The following is a 16,877-nucleotide window of genomic DNA, read 5'->3' on the forward strand; positions in this document are numbered from 1 at the left end:
TAAGATGGTGGTGAAATAAAAGCTGCAGATCACAACCCCCTCAATATCTGACTAGCACCCTCTCGAGCCACTTTTAAAACCCATTTTAAAGCACACCTCCTTAACAACGCATATGAGTAGCTCCGTGGCTGATACATTACACCTCATACATAAGCCTTGGCCCCTTGTAGACGCACTTGCCAGAACGCCCTCTTACTGTCTCTATGTTCCTCCTACTTGCCAATTAGATTGTAAGCTCCTCAGGGCTCCCTTTCCTAAATGTCACTTTTATGTCTGAAGAACTTCTTCCCATTATGTGTTGTTTGTATTATTTGTTATTTATATGGTTGTCACGTGTATTACTGCTGTGAAGCGCTGTGTACATTAATGGCGCTATATAAATAAAGATATACATACAACTTTCTATATACTAAATAAATGATCATTTTTACATGTACATAATTGCCCTGGCGTTTTTCTCTGTTAGACCAATGCTTTGGAAGACTTGACTTTTAAATGGTAAATCAGGCTTGACTTTTACATTTTGTTGTTTTTGCAAATTTGGGGAGAATGATAGATTTTGAGATTTTTTTATTATTGTGACAACCATATAGGTCTCTCTTAAAATTGCTGGGCAGAAAAAAAGGAAGGGGTCGGGCCCAGAGTATCGCCTAGCCGCTGAAATGCAAGTGGGCAGTGTGGTCCTGAATAGAGAGGTTGTAAAGGGTCAATCTGAGAAAGCTGAAACAACCAGACAGATCAGTAATAAAAGACCTATTACACAAATATTGCCCTTGGATGGGAGATGAATTATACAGTGCAAGTGTTAATGTTTCTCAAGGATACGTACCTGAAAATGACACCGAAAATATATCAACGTTGCATACGGTTATTGGGGGGAATACCAGTCCTTCCTTCAGTGTACCTTTAATGCTTATTTGATGGATCTGTTCTGATTCCCTCTTGCTTGACCATACAGTAGGTACAGTAGGGCCTGCTATCAGCACCTGACGGGCGAACAGTGCCTTCTGCTCCCTAAAAACACGAACTTCAGAGAGAAAAACCTGGAAGCTAATGACCCCTAAGAAAATGACTAATTCCTTGAAGCCACAATACTGCGCATGAGACGCTTTATTGTGAAATATTTTATTTCTGTAATGCAGGGGGGCTCAACTCCAGTCTCAATCCCCTCTCCCCCAAACAGGTCAGGTTTTTCAGGATATTCCAGATTACAGCACAGGTCTTTGTTTGAGCCACCTGTGCTGAAGCAGGGATATTCTGAAAATCTGACGTGTTGGGGTGTCTTGAGGACTGGAGTTGAGCCCCCCTACTGCAATGTATTGATTTCAGAGACGTGTATTTACAATTTACACCCTCATTGTTGCAACCTAGAGATGATTGCAGTTGTATAAGCATCCATCAAACTATATTGCATCGTCCATTTCCGATGGGACTTGGGTCTTTGGCCCTAGCAAGAGAATGTTTCACATCTGTCACTCTTTAAATCTTATCCACGTCAATTTTGATATAAATTAATTTTAAAACAAGTTTTAAAAAAAAAAATGCTTCACTGGCTAGATCTTTTACTTGAATGGCAGCATGTGTTATACTGGAGTGCTATAAAGTCAGCGCGCTGCACTCAGGAGCAGGTAACGTTCATTATTCATCAATAAATTGCTGCTGTGTACCACACTCAAAAAAAAAGGTACAGCGGCTGAAAGAATGGAAAATAATTTCAAAGGATGTAAAATGTTTTGTAGCTGAATGCTGATGCTCGGCAGCATTATATGGTGCAGCATGTTCATTTAGTTGGATGTCTCCGTTTAACTGGGTTTTAAAGTAATTATTTGCTCTTATTTTTACGATGTAGCATTCCAGCGACCCGTTTTCGTGGTCTTTGGGCAGCAGTTTATTCATATGAAAGTATCCTTTAGCTGCCTAATGAGGCAATGTTTTGTATTAATATTCCCAAGTATAAGATTGCACTTCCTTCAAATTCAACTTATAACAAGTATTTTATTTGTTGCCCATTCAAGCCATGTTCTGTTCAAATGCATTGCTTTCTAACCCTTTCCTAGCACCGCTCTGTTTTTAATGCTTAGCCCTGTGATCTGGGGATCTTTGTTGGAGGTGATAATCCGTTTTCACATGACAGACTGAGAAATGTTCTTAAAGAACAGTGATATATTGCTTTCTTTACATCAAAGAAGCCCAGCCTCTTTCTTCTGCGACTTGTGTAAGAGGAAATATTGAAGCAGAAATCTTGGTGTTTAGGAAACAGACTGCTCATTACGCATTAGAAACTTATGTACATCTTTAAAAAGGCTGCAAAATGTGGACACATTTACTGAAAAGCAGCAGATTCCCCCTCACCCTCCTTACTAGAGTCTGCAAGAATACCTTTTCTTGTAAGCCCCTTTACATGCTTTCTGCAGTGATTCCAACTTCCTTCTGTTTCATGTTGGAGATGTATCCGCTCCTTTCTGCCGATTCTTGTTAAGAATGCTAAAGGTTATAATTATGCAGCTTGTGCGATTTAAGGTACAATTAAATAAAAAATGAGAATATTACAGGTCATCGATGTATTCAGGAAAATATTGAAGTGTGTGTTGTAGGTCTGCTTGAGGATTATATCATATGTGCTTCATCATAACTTGCAAGAGAAAAATGCACGTGTTTTCGTACAAGTCAATGTGTTTACAGTGCTACTGCATAGAAACGGGAATGCATGTATCGGGGCAGAGAGCAGAGAAAGGCTGGTTAGAAAAATAACTTTTAGCAATGTGGTTAATACAGCTCAACCCCCCTTATAACGCTGAGCTTGGGGTCCAAAGAATCACATTGCGTTATAAGCGGATCGCGTTAGAAATAATGTACAATTGTATGCATTGTACAATAAAGTATTTAAGATACCAATAATCGTGTTGTAAAGTATTCATAAATAATAAAATGAAAATAAAATTGGGAGCCACGCTTGCATCGCGTTATAAGCGGATTCGCGTTACAACGGATCGCGGTATAACAGGGTTGAGCTGCATTGTGTTAATAAAACACAAATGAAGAACTTGTTGAATAGCCTGGATTTTTAGTGTTTTTCCTCTTCACGTTTGGAAGGCCCAGTTGTAAAAATGTACGTTTTTACATTACAGGGCAGAGTCACACTCTAATATCACATTTTGCATTTTTTCATTTACTTAGAAGGAAATGCTCTTTGTTTTCCGTGCATTTCTACAAAACCTGTTGCACAGCGATGGAAATCGTAAACCTGTTGGGCAGGAAAGATGTCGCTTATTTAAACGGCTTTGAATGCAAACAACATTGGTAACAGCCGTTACCAAAAATGTTGCTTTATGTAAATATGCACATGTTAAAATCCAGCGGACAGAAAGTGAAGCTAGAAAAGATGTGCTTGCTTTTCATCCCCCAGGGTTTTGTTATGCTAAGTTAAATATATGAATTCCATATTAAATGCTCATTTAGAAGCAAAGCAAATATTTAGTTCACCAACACATCCAGTGACCCGCTGACCTTCTAGGACAAGCTTGAAAGAATTGGGTTGGTTAGCATTTTATGGCGTGGAATAAAAATTACAATTCTGTTTCCAAATAGTGCAAACGAAATGCAGTGTTTAAGCCGTCGATATATATTCTGCAATGTGTATTTTGTGAAGTTCCCCTGGTCATTGTTTAGTAATGGTGCAGTGCGGGAGTTTTGTAAGGTTTTCAATTAATCAGGTCTTTGTGTGCTCTAGACTATGCAAATTTATCACTTGAAGCCATTCAGCCACTCCTGGGAAAGCCATGTACCAACTGCATTGTGGTGTGGTGCCTCAATTTAAAGAGCTGTTTTAAGTCGAAAGCTAATCTGGGTGTTAAAAAAAAAAAAAAAAAATTATTATGCATTATTTAACTAGCGAGGCTGTAAATTGGTGATATAAAAGATTTCCAATCAAGTAAAATGAAAATGATTAGGCAGCAAGTTGTGGGTAATTTCTCTATTGCTTCTTTTAATGCATTATTACCTTTTAATCAATCCTTGTGTAAGTTGCAGCCGTTTGAAAGGTCTATTTAAGTATGTCACTTGTTGCAGCAGAAGTGTAGTTTTGCGGCAGACATTTGGCCTAATTAAAAACAAAAAAACGCGACGCATATTTTGGAATAGGGAATCCGATCTCATGAAGAACTCCATGAAACCTCAGATTGTGACCTTTGTCTGTTGCTATTGCCCTTTTACACTCTCCCGAGTCTCCTGCTGACAATGATTAGGTTGCTGCAGAACATTATAGAGGTTTAGTATACGGCTGTTCTATTTTAAATCAACAGGTGAGACCATCTAAAAAGATTCAGTCCAGAAAAATATACGTCTGCACACTTCTTCCCCCCTCAAAAATGGCATTATATGAATTGTCATTAAACAAGAAAATGTTCTAAAATGTTTTTGATCTACAGTAAATAGAACCGGAAATGTAACATTCTCCTCTCCTTAAAAAAAAATAACTATAAATCGTGTAACGGTAACATTTTTAAATTGTGTATTTGTGCATTTCTTACTAAAAATATCAAATAGCCCAAGAAGTTGCACCTTTCAGACGCCAACCAACGGAAGGATTAATACTTAATTTGAAAAACACATTTACTGTTGAAACACTTTACGGTGTCTGCAGACAATGTCCTTTCTTTTTAAGATTCAACTTTTGCTTATAATGGGCAGCGTTTAAAAAAAAAAATGCATCGATTTTAATGCTGTGATTTTTGCACATTAAAACACATTATCTAAAGCCCTCCTACCTGCTCACTCAGATACATTCTTTCATTTCTATATTTCATATCTAAGAAAATGCCAGTATGTGGAATTTCGGCACCTCACCAATATCCTTATTCATTAGATTCAAACTATAACCAACTTATTCTAAGCTCATTATGCCCTCTTTGTGTTTAACTGGTATTAAAATCTGTCAGCTATGACTGGTCTTATAAGCACAGTCAGCGGAGCAGAATAAGTTAATTATTTACTTGTGTCAGTAGTGCCTCTTCATCTAAAGAAATTCACAGCTGTCTTAGATCTGCGGTTCGATGTGTAGGTCCCATTGTTACACGAGTCAGCAGAGGGTAGAAGCCGCTATGATGGAGAGCCCTCAGTTCTTTCTGCTGTTCTGCCTTTCTGTGTCGATTTCATGGATCTTTTATCATTCACTTTCACACAAAACAAACAACACAGTGGCTGTCTGCTATGGGAACGGTGTTGGCACATAAAAGGGGGTTCTCAGAGGTTGGAGTATTTTAAGTTACTTTCAATTTGCGTTCTGGTTCGTAATGTTGATTTTTTTTTACGCAAGGCTCTGTTTATGTGCCGCCTTAAGATTTTAACTGGGGAGGGAGAGAATGTGTGCGTGTTTATGACTGGTAAACCATCTGATTGGATACAATTTAACTTTTTAGTCATGCCTATCAACATGTTTTTTTTATCTTCTTAACCCCCCTTAAGCCCAGAAGGGATTGCAAAGCATGTGGTCTTTTTTTTTGCCAGAGCAAGTCATTGGTCTGGCAACAAAATGGTTAATTTTCTATTTCAGACAATATTGTAATGCAGGAGTTTCCAACCTTATTTTTGGGTTAAAGGAACCCTTTGATTTTATTGTGAAATTCTGTAGAACCCCAACCTTGTCTAAAAGCTTGTCTGAGATCAGATGCATTGTAAGGAACCCCAACCCTCTCTAATAGCGCGTCTGAGATCAGATGCATTGTATGGAAGCCCAACCCTCTCTAATAGCGCGCCTGAGATCAGATGCATTGTATGGAAGCCCAACCCTCTCTAATAGTGTGTCTGGTGCATTGTAAATGATTGTGTATTTGGTACAATTTTCAAATGTCCCGAAAATTGCAGGGAACCCTGTATGGATGCCCGGGGAACCCAGGGGGTCCTAGGAACCCCTGTTTGGAAAACACTGTGATAATGTACTAAAAGCTATGTGCTAGTTTTACTGTGTATATACCCAATGATATAATGCTCTGTGTCCAGCATCGGCCTCATGATGTATTGAAGTTCTGCATATAACGGTAAACAAGCTTAACGCCTTGTCGTACTTGTCCTATGTATAGGGTGACCATATGCCGCGCATGCAGTGCATAGGCCGTGCATGTGCAATCGGCGTTTGCTAGCTGCTTATGCACTTGCCGACCGATCGGGCGCATGCTCAATTGGGGCAAGTGCCGATTAAGACCGGGACAGTGGGCAAAAAAAGTCGGGAACCGGGACTGTCCCGGCTAAAGACCTTAAAGTCTGGTCACCTGTATTCACCCTCAGTGCAGAAATATTTTTGGGAAACAAACCTGGTAGTTTCTAGTCTGTGTAGCTGGTTTAATAATTTTTAATTGGTTTACTAAAAATGCGATGGCTCTTCCCTTTATTTTGGCCTTCCCACTATTTATTTTATTTAATGATTTTGTAAGAAATGCACATAAACCGCTGTAATGGAGACATTTTCTGCAATTCTGTTTTGTATAGCAGATTCTGACTGCTCTGCAGGTCCTTTGTAAGTGCTAATGAACTTCTCGATTAGTTTTGTGTGTGTGTGTGTGTGTGTGTGTGTGTGTGTGTGTGTGTGTGTGTGTGTGTGTGTGTGTGTGTGTGTGTGTGTGTGTGTGTGTGTGTGTGTGTTTTAAAAAAAAATATATATATCCTTATTTGTAATTTGATATGGTTTTTCCATTTTAACAGAATACATTTTCAGCTTTGAATAACTTTTAACACAGACAATAAAATTGAGAATCCATATTACGATTGGTGGAAACACCATGAAAACAAAAATATTAAGAAAGAGGGGGTGGCACCACAATTGCATAAACAACACTCAATATAACACTTCGGGCACATAGTCTTCCAGCTACTCACTTATTCGTACCACCTCTAACATTCCATCAACATGTTAAACATATATAGTGACCATATTTCACGGTTCTTATCTTTATTAATTGAAATATATATGTAACCTTATGATAGAAGGGGCATTGGTCTGCCTCCAGCATCTAGTGTATATTTTTTATTTTGTATTTAATGCAGTTCCTCTATTGCCAAACTCAATTCAGACCTGCCTCCAAGCAACCTGTGCCCTCTTTATTCAGTGTTAAAACGGTCTAGTTTTCATTTTAGTGGTGTTTCTATATTGAAACACTAGTCCTGTAATATTTCATAGCTTTTTAAATTCCGATATTGTGTATATATGCTTGTTACTCTGCTTCATGTACACATGTAGCGCTTGGGATACGTTGTGGCAACAGCTGTAACTTTTATTAGTTGACATTTTTCATCTACTTTTTTTGGTTAAGAAACCCTATAATTTTATGTTGTGAAATTGTGAGGGAACCCCAACCCTCTCTAATAGCGCGACTGAGATCAGATGCATTGTAAGGATCCCCAACCCTCTCTAATAGCGCGACTGAGATCAGATGCATTGTAAGGAACCCCAACCCTCTCTAATAGCGCGACTGAGATCAGATGCATTGTAAGGAACCCCAACCCTCTCTAATAGCGCGACTGCGATCTGATGCATTGTAAGGAACCCCAACCCAACCAGAAAATTGCATGGAACCCTTTAGGAATGCCTGGGGAACCCAAGGGTTCCAAGGAACCACGGTTCAAAAACACTGACCTAGATCTTTCCTAACTAAACCGTCTTGTTTGTGAGCGAGTTGTGTTCAGAAATAGCCCTAACGAGTGTTACCATTATTCTGTTTTCCCATAAAACTGAATAAGCTGTCAGCTTGGCATGTACTGTAAATGCTGCTTCTCTCCCACCACAAGGTCAAGTTACTAAATAACCTGTTAAAGCAGCAGTTCAAGCAATATCTTACATGTGTTTTGTTTTTTAAATCTGTTCTGTACAATGAGAAAATACTTGTAGCATTTAAAAAATGTAAAAAAAAAATGTTTTAAAGACATTTTTTAATGTTTCTAATGTAGGAAGCATTTCCAAAGTGACAGCCCCCATCCCCTTCTGATAGGCTCTGGCTCTTGAGACCCGCCTCTCTAGCAGTGCACCAATTGTATCTAGTAACTGCCCAGTCAATCATATTCCAGGAATCTACATTGCCCAGAATGCTGTGCAAGAACGGAATTAAAGAACCTGTAGCAAGCGATTGATTACAGGAGAACAGATCGATCTGCAACTTAGCTAATCACTTGGCAGTGTGCAGATTGTATTGATGCACATATTGAATGGGAAAAAATATATATATATATATATATATATTTTTTTTTTTAAACGACAGCTTGAACTGCAGCTTTAAGTGGATAAGTTTTTTTTATGTAACAAATAGTTTAATTTGTGGTACAGTATCTCTCAATAAAAGTTTGAAGAGAAACATTTCATTTTGAGGAATTGGAAACCTTAATTGGTTCACTGCAGCTTCTGGCTGCAAAAGCAATACCGCGCCATTTACTGCGCTTCGAATTTGCTTTTTTTAGATGAAAACATATCAAAGCCATCTTTTTTTATTTTGTATTTTTTAGATATTGTTTTGGTAAGAGAATAATAAACCCATATGGAGATGTCGCTATGAAGTTAACATGGGGATTTAGAAAATAAGGACTCGGAAAGATTGTGAGTACTTGCTTCTTTGTCTCTACAGGTGTGTGCGGTTTAATAGTCCCTCAAGAAGATATGCCATTTTGTGATACCGGAATTTGTCCTGATATCATCATGAATCCTCATGGCTTCCCATCTCGTATGACGGTTAGTTATTCCATTGATTGATTGCCACTATGGTCTCCAACCATGATGAGCAGGTATTTTAGGTGGGTAGGTTTTGTTTTATTTTTACAAGTAGTTTTTATTGAATTTTCACTTGGGGGGTATACACAGAAATAAAGGGGGAGGGGGGACACATCAAAGGGAACCATCAAGTCACTTATAATGTGCTGGCTTTTAAAAAAGACAACAATATCCAAGTCTACCAGTTATCATTACTGAGTAATCTATTCTTATTTGCTGTAGTTTGGATATGACTATAAAAAAGGACATTTTTGACAACCTGTACTTCGCTTCTTTAGCTGGGTTTTTTAGGTTTCTTATCTATATCCATCTCCTCGGACTTCAAGCATTTGTCCAACGCTCCCATATCTTATGAAAGGATCTCATTGTATGGCGCAACAGGGCCGTCGGCCTCACCATCCTCATAACCTCACAATCGTGCGTTTAGGGGGGAGAATGCTGGTTCTTCCAGTATTTTTTATTATAGGGATCGATACCGTCTATCAGCTTGGCTAAAACTATAATGTATGGGTCCCATGGTCAAACCGAGGTAGGTTTTAAGGTGTTGCTTACGCTGTGAGCCGCAGGTATGTCAGCTGCTTTTGGTGTTCAAAATATTTCATTTCAAATCTTATTTCATTATTAGGTTTACTTTCCATAGGGCACTATGCCATGGGTAGATGATTGCGGCAGGAAGTTGCAAATACATAGGAATAATTCTGCTTAAAAAAGAAAATGGATTCATTACCATTAAAAAAAAAACCGTATTTGCTAGAGGCTGCGCACGTCCGGCAGAGAGAGGTTTGGTGCGTACCAATCTCTTCTGCATAAACGTCAATTTCATAGTGTGTAGCCTGAGCTCTTTATATCCCTTCCCCTGCATCATCTGAGACCCGTACCTCACCTACGGTAATACCTAAGTATTTCTAAATCCAAGAAGCTTCTTCCACAGTTAAAAAAAAAAATTATGTGTCCCGCCCTCTCTGAGCTGTCACTGAATTCACTGCATGGGGTTAGTGTGCCCGTTATACCACAGTTCCATTTCTTAGGACCATTGGAAACAGACGCTCACTATGCTCGCTGATTTGTCTACTATGCATTACCTACAATGGGTTAATCAAAACGGTGATTATTGGTATATAGAAGGGTAGATTATATATATATATATATATATATATATATATATATATTTGCATACGTATATTTAGATATGTGTGTGTATAGGTATAGAGAGAAAAAGAGCGAGATATGTAATTCAGAATAGGGGAAGATTTTTAGGAGATTCCTTTACTATATCCTACGAATCTGCACTGCACATACCTGTCCATTATACACCCATTCTTACCCTGACTCATCAACCCCCAGGCGGATATAACAAGTGGATATTATGTCGGTGCGCATTTATTGCTTAACGTTCTTCAACTTCATTTAGACCAGCTACACCATGTTGGGTTTTTTTTCTTCCCCTATTTTTTGCGCCTAGGTCCATATTCTGTATTGCTATGTAGAAGGATTCAGTGTGGGATCCTTGGACTCTGAGCAGCATTTATTGAGGGACAGTCCGTTCTATTTGTCTTTAGTATCATAAATTTCTAGTTTGTTGTGCACTGTCATATTTTAATATATATATACACACTAAATGATTTTCTAGCCTATTTCCGTGTGTATACGTGCGCGCATGCACAAGTTGCACTGCATACGCTGTCAGAACTCCTTTTACCATAGAGCATTAAGCAACCTGCTGATTGCCCAGTGTCTACATTTGTATTAACTAATCAGTTAATTGCTAATTAACATCATACAAAAAAAAAAAAAAACTAAGATGCTGGTCTCTTCTTTCATATGTTTCTGTTGCGCTTATATCGTTTTTTTTCCATCCTTTGCACAGGTGAATGTAACCTAAAGGTCTTAAAAACGTACCCACCTAATCGGTATAGTGAGGCGAAGGGTAATGGTCAACTAACCATGCACATGAGTGGAAGTGATCCATCAATGTACATAACCCGGCTTCAAACTTTGTTGAATACAGGGTCCTAGACACAACTAATGGTGAAAACTCTGAACATATCTCAGAGTATGAGGAACAATGCCTGAGACTGCGAGTCCTCTCTTGTTTGAACTGGTTTCAGTGGAATCTGTAGTTAAATGGATGAAAACATTTAATTACTTGTACGTGGAACTGGAACTAATAAAGTTCCAGCCGATTTTAATGGTAGCTTAGAGAAATTGAGATCAGTGAGTGTTGAAAAAGCGCTACCTTGTAAGAAAGTTTAGCACTAATCCAGGGCAATTTCATTTGTTACGGGTTTACTAGTGGTGGTGGTGGTCTGCGCCTCTCGGGTACCAATTATTATGAGATCACTGTCAAGTTGAAAAGTAGCGAAATCTGTTCCTGTGCTCGTTTCTCTGTACTGTAGGCCCTTGTGTTATAAATTATAGAGTGCATCAACTATTAATAGATCAAGAAAAGTTCCGTAAATGGAACGCTAAGGTGCCGGAGGAATCTGCCAGTCATTTCCCCGCAATGTGGTGCAATCATCCCTAGCACCGTGGGCCTCATTTTAATGCCAACAGGCCAATGCCGTGCAAGCCCATCTGGCAGCATAATGGTTAAAGGGGCAACCGTACTGAACTAATGAATGCCATTGATGCGAGTTAAACATAGGTGACTGAGCCCCTTGTTTTTGGACAAGAACACCTTTTTTTAAAATAATGCTTAAACTTAATGCTCTAAAATCATTTAATGTCTCTTTTTGTGAAAACCTGGTACAGCTTCTGGCTACCAACCTTTAATCTTTTAGGTGATAAGGCAGACGGTTGGTTTAATTTGCAAAATTGCATCCACCCCCACCCCAGTTATTAGCGTTTAACCACTTGGGAAGTCCTCATGGTGCCATGCTTTGTTAAACGGCTGAGGTCGGAAGATTATGGACCATATTCGTGGGACGGCGGTACTGCCCATTGCGGGAAACCCGACTTAAACTTGAATGGTATTTTGACTGCAATCGTCGGTACTATAACTTGACAAATAAAGCCCGTGTCACTCATCTATTTGAATAATCATTTCAGTGAAATAATAACTTATTGATTGTTTACAGGATACAAAAAAGTGGAGTTTTCATTTTAGGGGTGATTTTTAAACTTTAGCGCCCCAATCTCTGTGACCAAAGAGAGCCCTGGACATTCTGGTCCAGGACCATGTCCTCACTATTGCAGCAATCGTAAGTCCCTGACCTGCCCTTGACGTGAGGAACGTCATTCTCTTGTGCCACACTCGGCCCTAGAGACAATCCGAAGCCTTACGATGTTCTCTGAACGTCATCAGTATGTCAACTATTGTGTCTTTCCCTGAACATCACAACGACATTGTAACGGTCACTATTTTGATGGAGACCAATTGTAACTCATTTAGCATTTTTAACACAAGGTTAATATTCAGTTGAAACCACAGAAATAGCAATATTTCAATGTATACGTATTTCTCTTGTGTAGGGCTCTGGTTTTGAAACGTACTGTTTCTATATCTACCTCTGGCTGTTTTGCCTGGCTTCAAATAACCCTCCGATTTATGCAATATGTTTTCCGTCGATGTGGTTACCGAACTAGCCTGAAGTGATTTGAATCTGTCCATGGCGTCACCACCCATGTTTCTAGAACAGATGTCACTATTTGGGGGTTTAACTTTAACTAGAATTATTGCAACTCTTGGCTTGGAAGTTAGCCCCGAGGTGACTAGTAGCCACATTGCTTTATACACCTCCCGCATATTCTTTATTCACTGTCCTATGATACGTATATTACTGTTGTGAAGCGCTATGTACATTAATAGCGCTATCTAAATAAAGACATACATATATATACGGTCAGGATCTAGTGCAGGGGTGGCTCAGCTCCTCTCCTCAAGCCCACCCCAACAGGTGAGGCGTAAAGGATATCCCAGCTTTAGCACAGGTGGCTCAATCAGTTGTTCGGTGTGCTGGAGCTGGGATATCCTTAACACCTGACCCGTTGGGGTCTTGAGGACTGGAGTTGGGCTCCCCTGACGTAGTGGAATTATAGATTACAGGAGAATTTTTTTTATATACACATGTAATTAACATATAAACCACAGGGAGCTGGGAATTGCCTTCTCCTGGCTATAACCAAGGGTCTTTAACCCGGCCCGTGTATTAGCCAGGTAATACCCCCGCTTTTCTGGGATTAGGGATTATGACTTTTGCAGGGTACATTTGTTTTAGACTAATTGGTTAAGACCGTAGTTTCGGAATGTTCTTAAGATTTAGGCTCTAATAATTAGAGGGTGAGCAAAACGATCCTTTTTATGCAAGTACGCAAACACTAAACTTCACCTCCTGACCTAAGGGGACCACTGCAGACCAGACTGTGCTGTGGCATTACTGGTCCACCCTATGCACTGAGCTTTGGAAATGTAATGACCAGTATCTTAACGGTGTCACTGTTTCAAACATTCCTGCACTAATATGTATTATTGAACAGGTACCTGACTTATTACAGTTATGCTCTATTATTTTTTTTGTTTAGTGCTGCTAACTCAAGATCAGAGTTTCCAGTGACAAACCCCCTACATTTTGACATTTAAAGAATGATCTGTTCTCCGCCCTTACAGGTTGGGAAACTAATTGAACTGTTGGCTGGAAAGGCTGGAGTCCTCGATGGCCGCTTTCACTATGGCACAGCTTTCGGCGGCAGTAAAGTTAAGGACGTGTGTGAAGATCTCATTCGATATGGTTACAACTACTTAGGAAAAGACTATGTAACATCTGGCATCACCGGGTAGGGATCTGCTACATCGATTTTTAGGTTTTGCTTTCTTGTTGAACTATAGTTTGCAGATTAAGGGAAACTGGCGTTGCTGGGATGGCCTTTGTGTTTCAAAGACATATTTTTTTTAACCCTTTATAGGATCAATTATTTCTACTCCTTTTGGTGATAGAGAAGACGGCAGCTATTGTTACAGACGCCTTTGGCTGTGATCGGGTGGGGGGGGGGAGGGAAGGAGGGAGAGATGTTACAGCTGTAGCATCAACAACAACTTTTATATTGGGGTATTGAGAGTGGGAGGCTGATTTTAAAGTGAAGCCAAAAGTGAGAAACCTTAGGATGCATCAGTAGCTTTCTTAGAAAAACACATTTTCTCAAAATGTCATAAAAATTGCCAGTTATTCTCTTTTTGTAGCCAAAGTCCTGATTCTGATCATAGCATCTCAAATCATATTTGACTCTCCTTTATATTATTCCCAGCATAATTTAAGTGCAATGAAACACTATTTCACTCCAGATTGACGTTTGCATTACATTGCTGACATACGGAAACTTCTGTTTATATTACCTGTTGGTGGTGGTTGTTGCAACCAAATATGATTATCTGCAGTTCTTTTCGGTTGTGTGGATGATAATTTCTTTACGCTGGCTTCAAATAGAAGGCATTTATATCAAATGAATCTTTCTTTTGCTAGCATTTCTTTAATCACCTCCTGCTAATGCCATGAGATCTCTTCCTATATACCACTTTTGATTTAATTATCTCTTTGCTGAACCATGATTGAAATTGGCATTTATCATCCATTTAAAACTAAATGACCTGTGCGTATGGTATCAGATTCCACTCTCATATATATCTACTATTGTTCTAATTGTGCATATTGGCATCATTCTAATGTTTCACACTTGTACAAGTAGATAATAACTGGAGATATTTTGGACAACAATACTTTACCTTTTTACTGAAAAGTGCGGTAATGTGCTTATTGTTATGTAAATAAAATGACTGTAAATACATACATGTGAAGAATTGCAACCCATATTCATCCTGGATAAAAACTATTTTTTTTGCTGGTTGTGATCTCTTTGCTTGGACGGTCTGTATAATAAAGGGCCCTTTTTAGAGGTTACAGTAGGTAGGCATGTCTGGGACTTGCTCATAAACCTCAAATTCCTTTGCGTGGTTCTCGTCTCCTGCAGGGAACCCCTGGAAGCCTATATTTATTATGGACCTGTGTACTATCAGAAACTGAAGCACATGGTGCTGGATAAAATGCATGCCAGAGCTCGCGGACCTAGAGCGGTCCTTACAAGGTACTGTGTGGGTACTAAATCTATGCCTAGCTTTGTATTAACACAAATATACACCACCCATCAGCACGTTTAAAGTCTGCAGGAGGAAAATGTGTTGCCCGGGAGTACAATTTCCCGCTCCCCCCTCTCTCTCCACTCCCCCTGTCTGTTTCTCCTCTCCCCCCTCCGGGAAGCTTGCAGCAGGGAAGGTGCGGGGCCTGTCCGGCAAAGGGGGGAGAGTGACGGCCACCAGGAGGGGGGAAGGTGAGCTGCGGTCCGGCTGACGGGGGAGAGTGACGGCCACCGGGAGAGGGGGGGGGGGTGGTGTGTGTGTGCGCGCGCGCGCTCACAGTGTGCGGTGTTGGTCAGAGGCGCACGCGGTCACGGTGTGAGGAGAGTGTGCGTGTGTATCTCTTCTCCCTGCCTGGCTCCTCCCTGTAGGCCCGCAGGCCAATGAGCTGTCCAGCAGACATACACGCACAAACATTATTTGAAACATATATATATATATATATATATATATATATATATATATATATATATATATATATATATATATATATATATATACACGTATACACACACACACACACACAATTTTATTTTTAAAGCTTCAACAGTGTGCAAAGCACTTGGTCAATTAATTACCTTACAATTGAGGTAAACGAAAAACAATGCAAATGGAGGCTCTGCCCCGAAGAGCTGACAGTCTGTGATTTGCAGTCCTTCCCTTCTGCTACTTTAAGGGAATGTATGTATTTTAAAGGACAGGGACAATGTATTAACTTTTTGAAGACACAAATATTGCTAACAAACAACTGAACTTACAACACGTGTTTAATTAGTCATCATTTTCTGAGTCTCCGTGAGATTACATTTGTAATTTTAACCTAGTTTTATGTGAAAGATTTTTGTGATTTAAACTGTACGTGAGTATTGGGTATTATTAGTATTGTTACCACGTTATGTGCCTGTTTGGCTGTAAATGAAGGGTGTGTGTGTAGCTGCAGCAACGAGAGCAGCTGCAGACACCTCCAGCTGTGAAGGGGGACAAACTACGGGAAGGAAAGGAGAAGATACATAGGGGATAGTGCAAATACCCTTACACGCTGAATGATGAAGTGGAAAATAATCATCTCTTGCATCAAGTTTCGCTAAGTCTGGCGACACCGTCTCCACCGTCGGGCCTTATCCAATGTGATGTCACTGCCGACCAGTAATGATTTAACCAGTGAAATAAAGCTGTAGAAAACAGATCTGTGGGATTTCGAGAGGTAAAATGCCACCTTCTGCCCTTCCAGGCAACCTACAGAAGGCCGATCCCGCGATGGAGGGTTGCGTCTGGGGGAAATGGAGCGAGACTGCTTGATTGGTTATGGCGCGAGCATGCTGTTGTTGGAGCGGCTGATGATTTCCAGCGATGCCTTTGAAGTAGACGTCTGTGGACAGTGTGGGCTACTTGGATATTCTGGCTGGTGAGTATAATATGCTTATTATTCCTTAAATATATGCAAATTAAATGTAAAGTGTTTTAGGGGCTCAGGTGATGGCCTAGACCAAGAGTGGCCAACTCCAGTCCTCAAGGGTAACCAGCAGGTCAGGTTTTGCAGATATCCCTACTTTTACACTGATTGTGCCACCTGTGCTGAAGCAGGGATATCCTTTAAAACCTGATTCGTTGGTGACCCTTAAAGACTGGAGTTAGCCACCCCTGATCTAGATCTAGAAAACATAAGCGGCTTGTCCGTTCAGTTCCTGCCTGTGCCAATTACAGTCTGGGATATTTGCTGTATTATGTGTTCTTACCCAGCCTGGAATACAAACTCTATAACCCTAATGTGAAGTATGTTTAAATCTATGCTAGCAATCATGTAGGCAATGTTTCTATGCTTACCTTGTTACATATTTTGTTATGCCTTTCTAAATACTGTGAAGTTTATTTTATTATCCTAATCCTTAATTTTGTGAATAACAAAGGAAGTACAGGCAGTCCTCGGTTATCCAACGGAATCCGTTCTGGAAGTAGCTTTGGATAGTGAAACCGTTGTAAAGTGAGTCCCATGTTAATCAGTGG

The 16,877-nt window shown here is 39.8% G+C and overlaps 1 protein-coding gene across 2 annotated transcripts in view; it reads left to right on the plus strand.

Moving 5' to 3' along the window:
• Positions 1-16,877, plus strand: part of POLR3B (RNA polymerase III subunit B) — a 103,353-nt gene that overhangs the window by 85,130 nt on the left and 1,346 nt on the right. For both annotated transcript variants that reach the window (XM_075602231.1, XM_075602229.1), the window contains 4 exons: positions 8,607-8,710; positions 13,356-13,522; positions 14,711-14,824; positions 16,105-16,278. In XM_075602231.1, coding sequence (XP_075458346.1) covers positions 8,607-8,710; positions 13,356-13,522; positions 14,711-14,824; positions 16,105-16,278 — 559 coding nt within the window. The remainder of the gene's footprint in view (positions 1-8,606; positions 8,711-13,355; positions 13,523-14,710; positions 14,825-16,104; positions 16,279-16,877) is intronic.

This window comes from Ascaphus truei, chromosome 5, assembly GCF_040206685.1.
Source record: "Ascaphus truei isolate aAscTru1 chromosome 5, aAscTru1.hap1, whole genome shotgun sequence".
Lineage (NCBI taxonomy): Eukaryota > Metazoa > Chordata > Amphibia > Anura > Ascaphidae > Ascaphus > Ascaphus truei.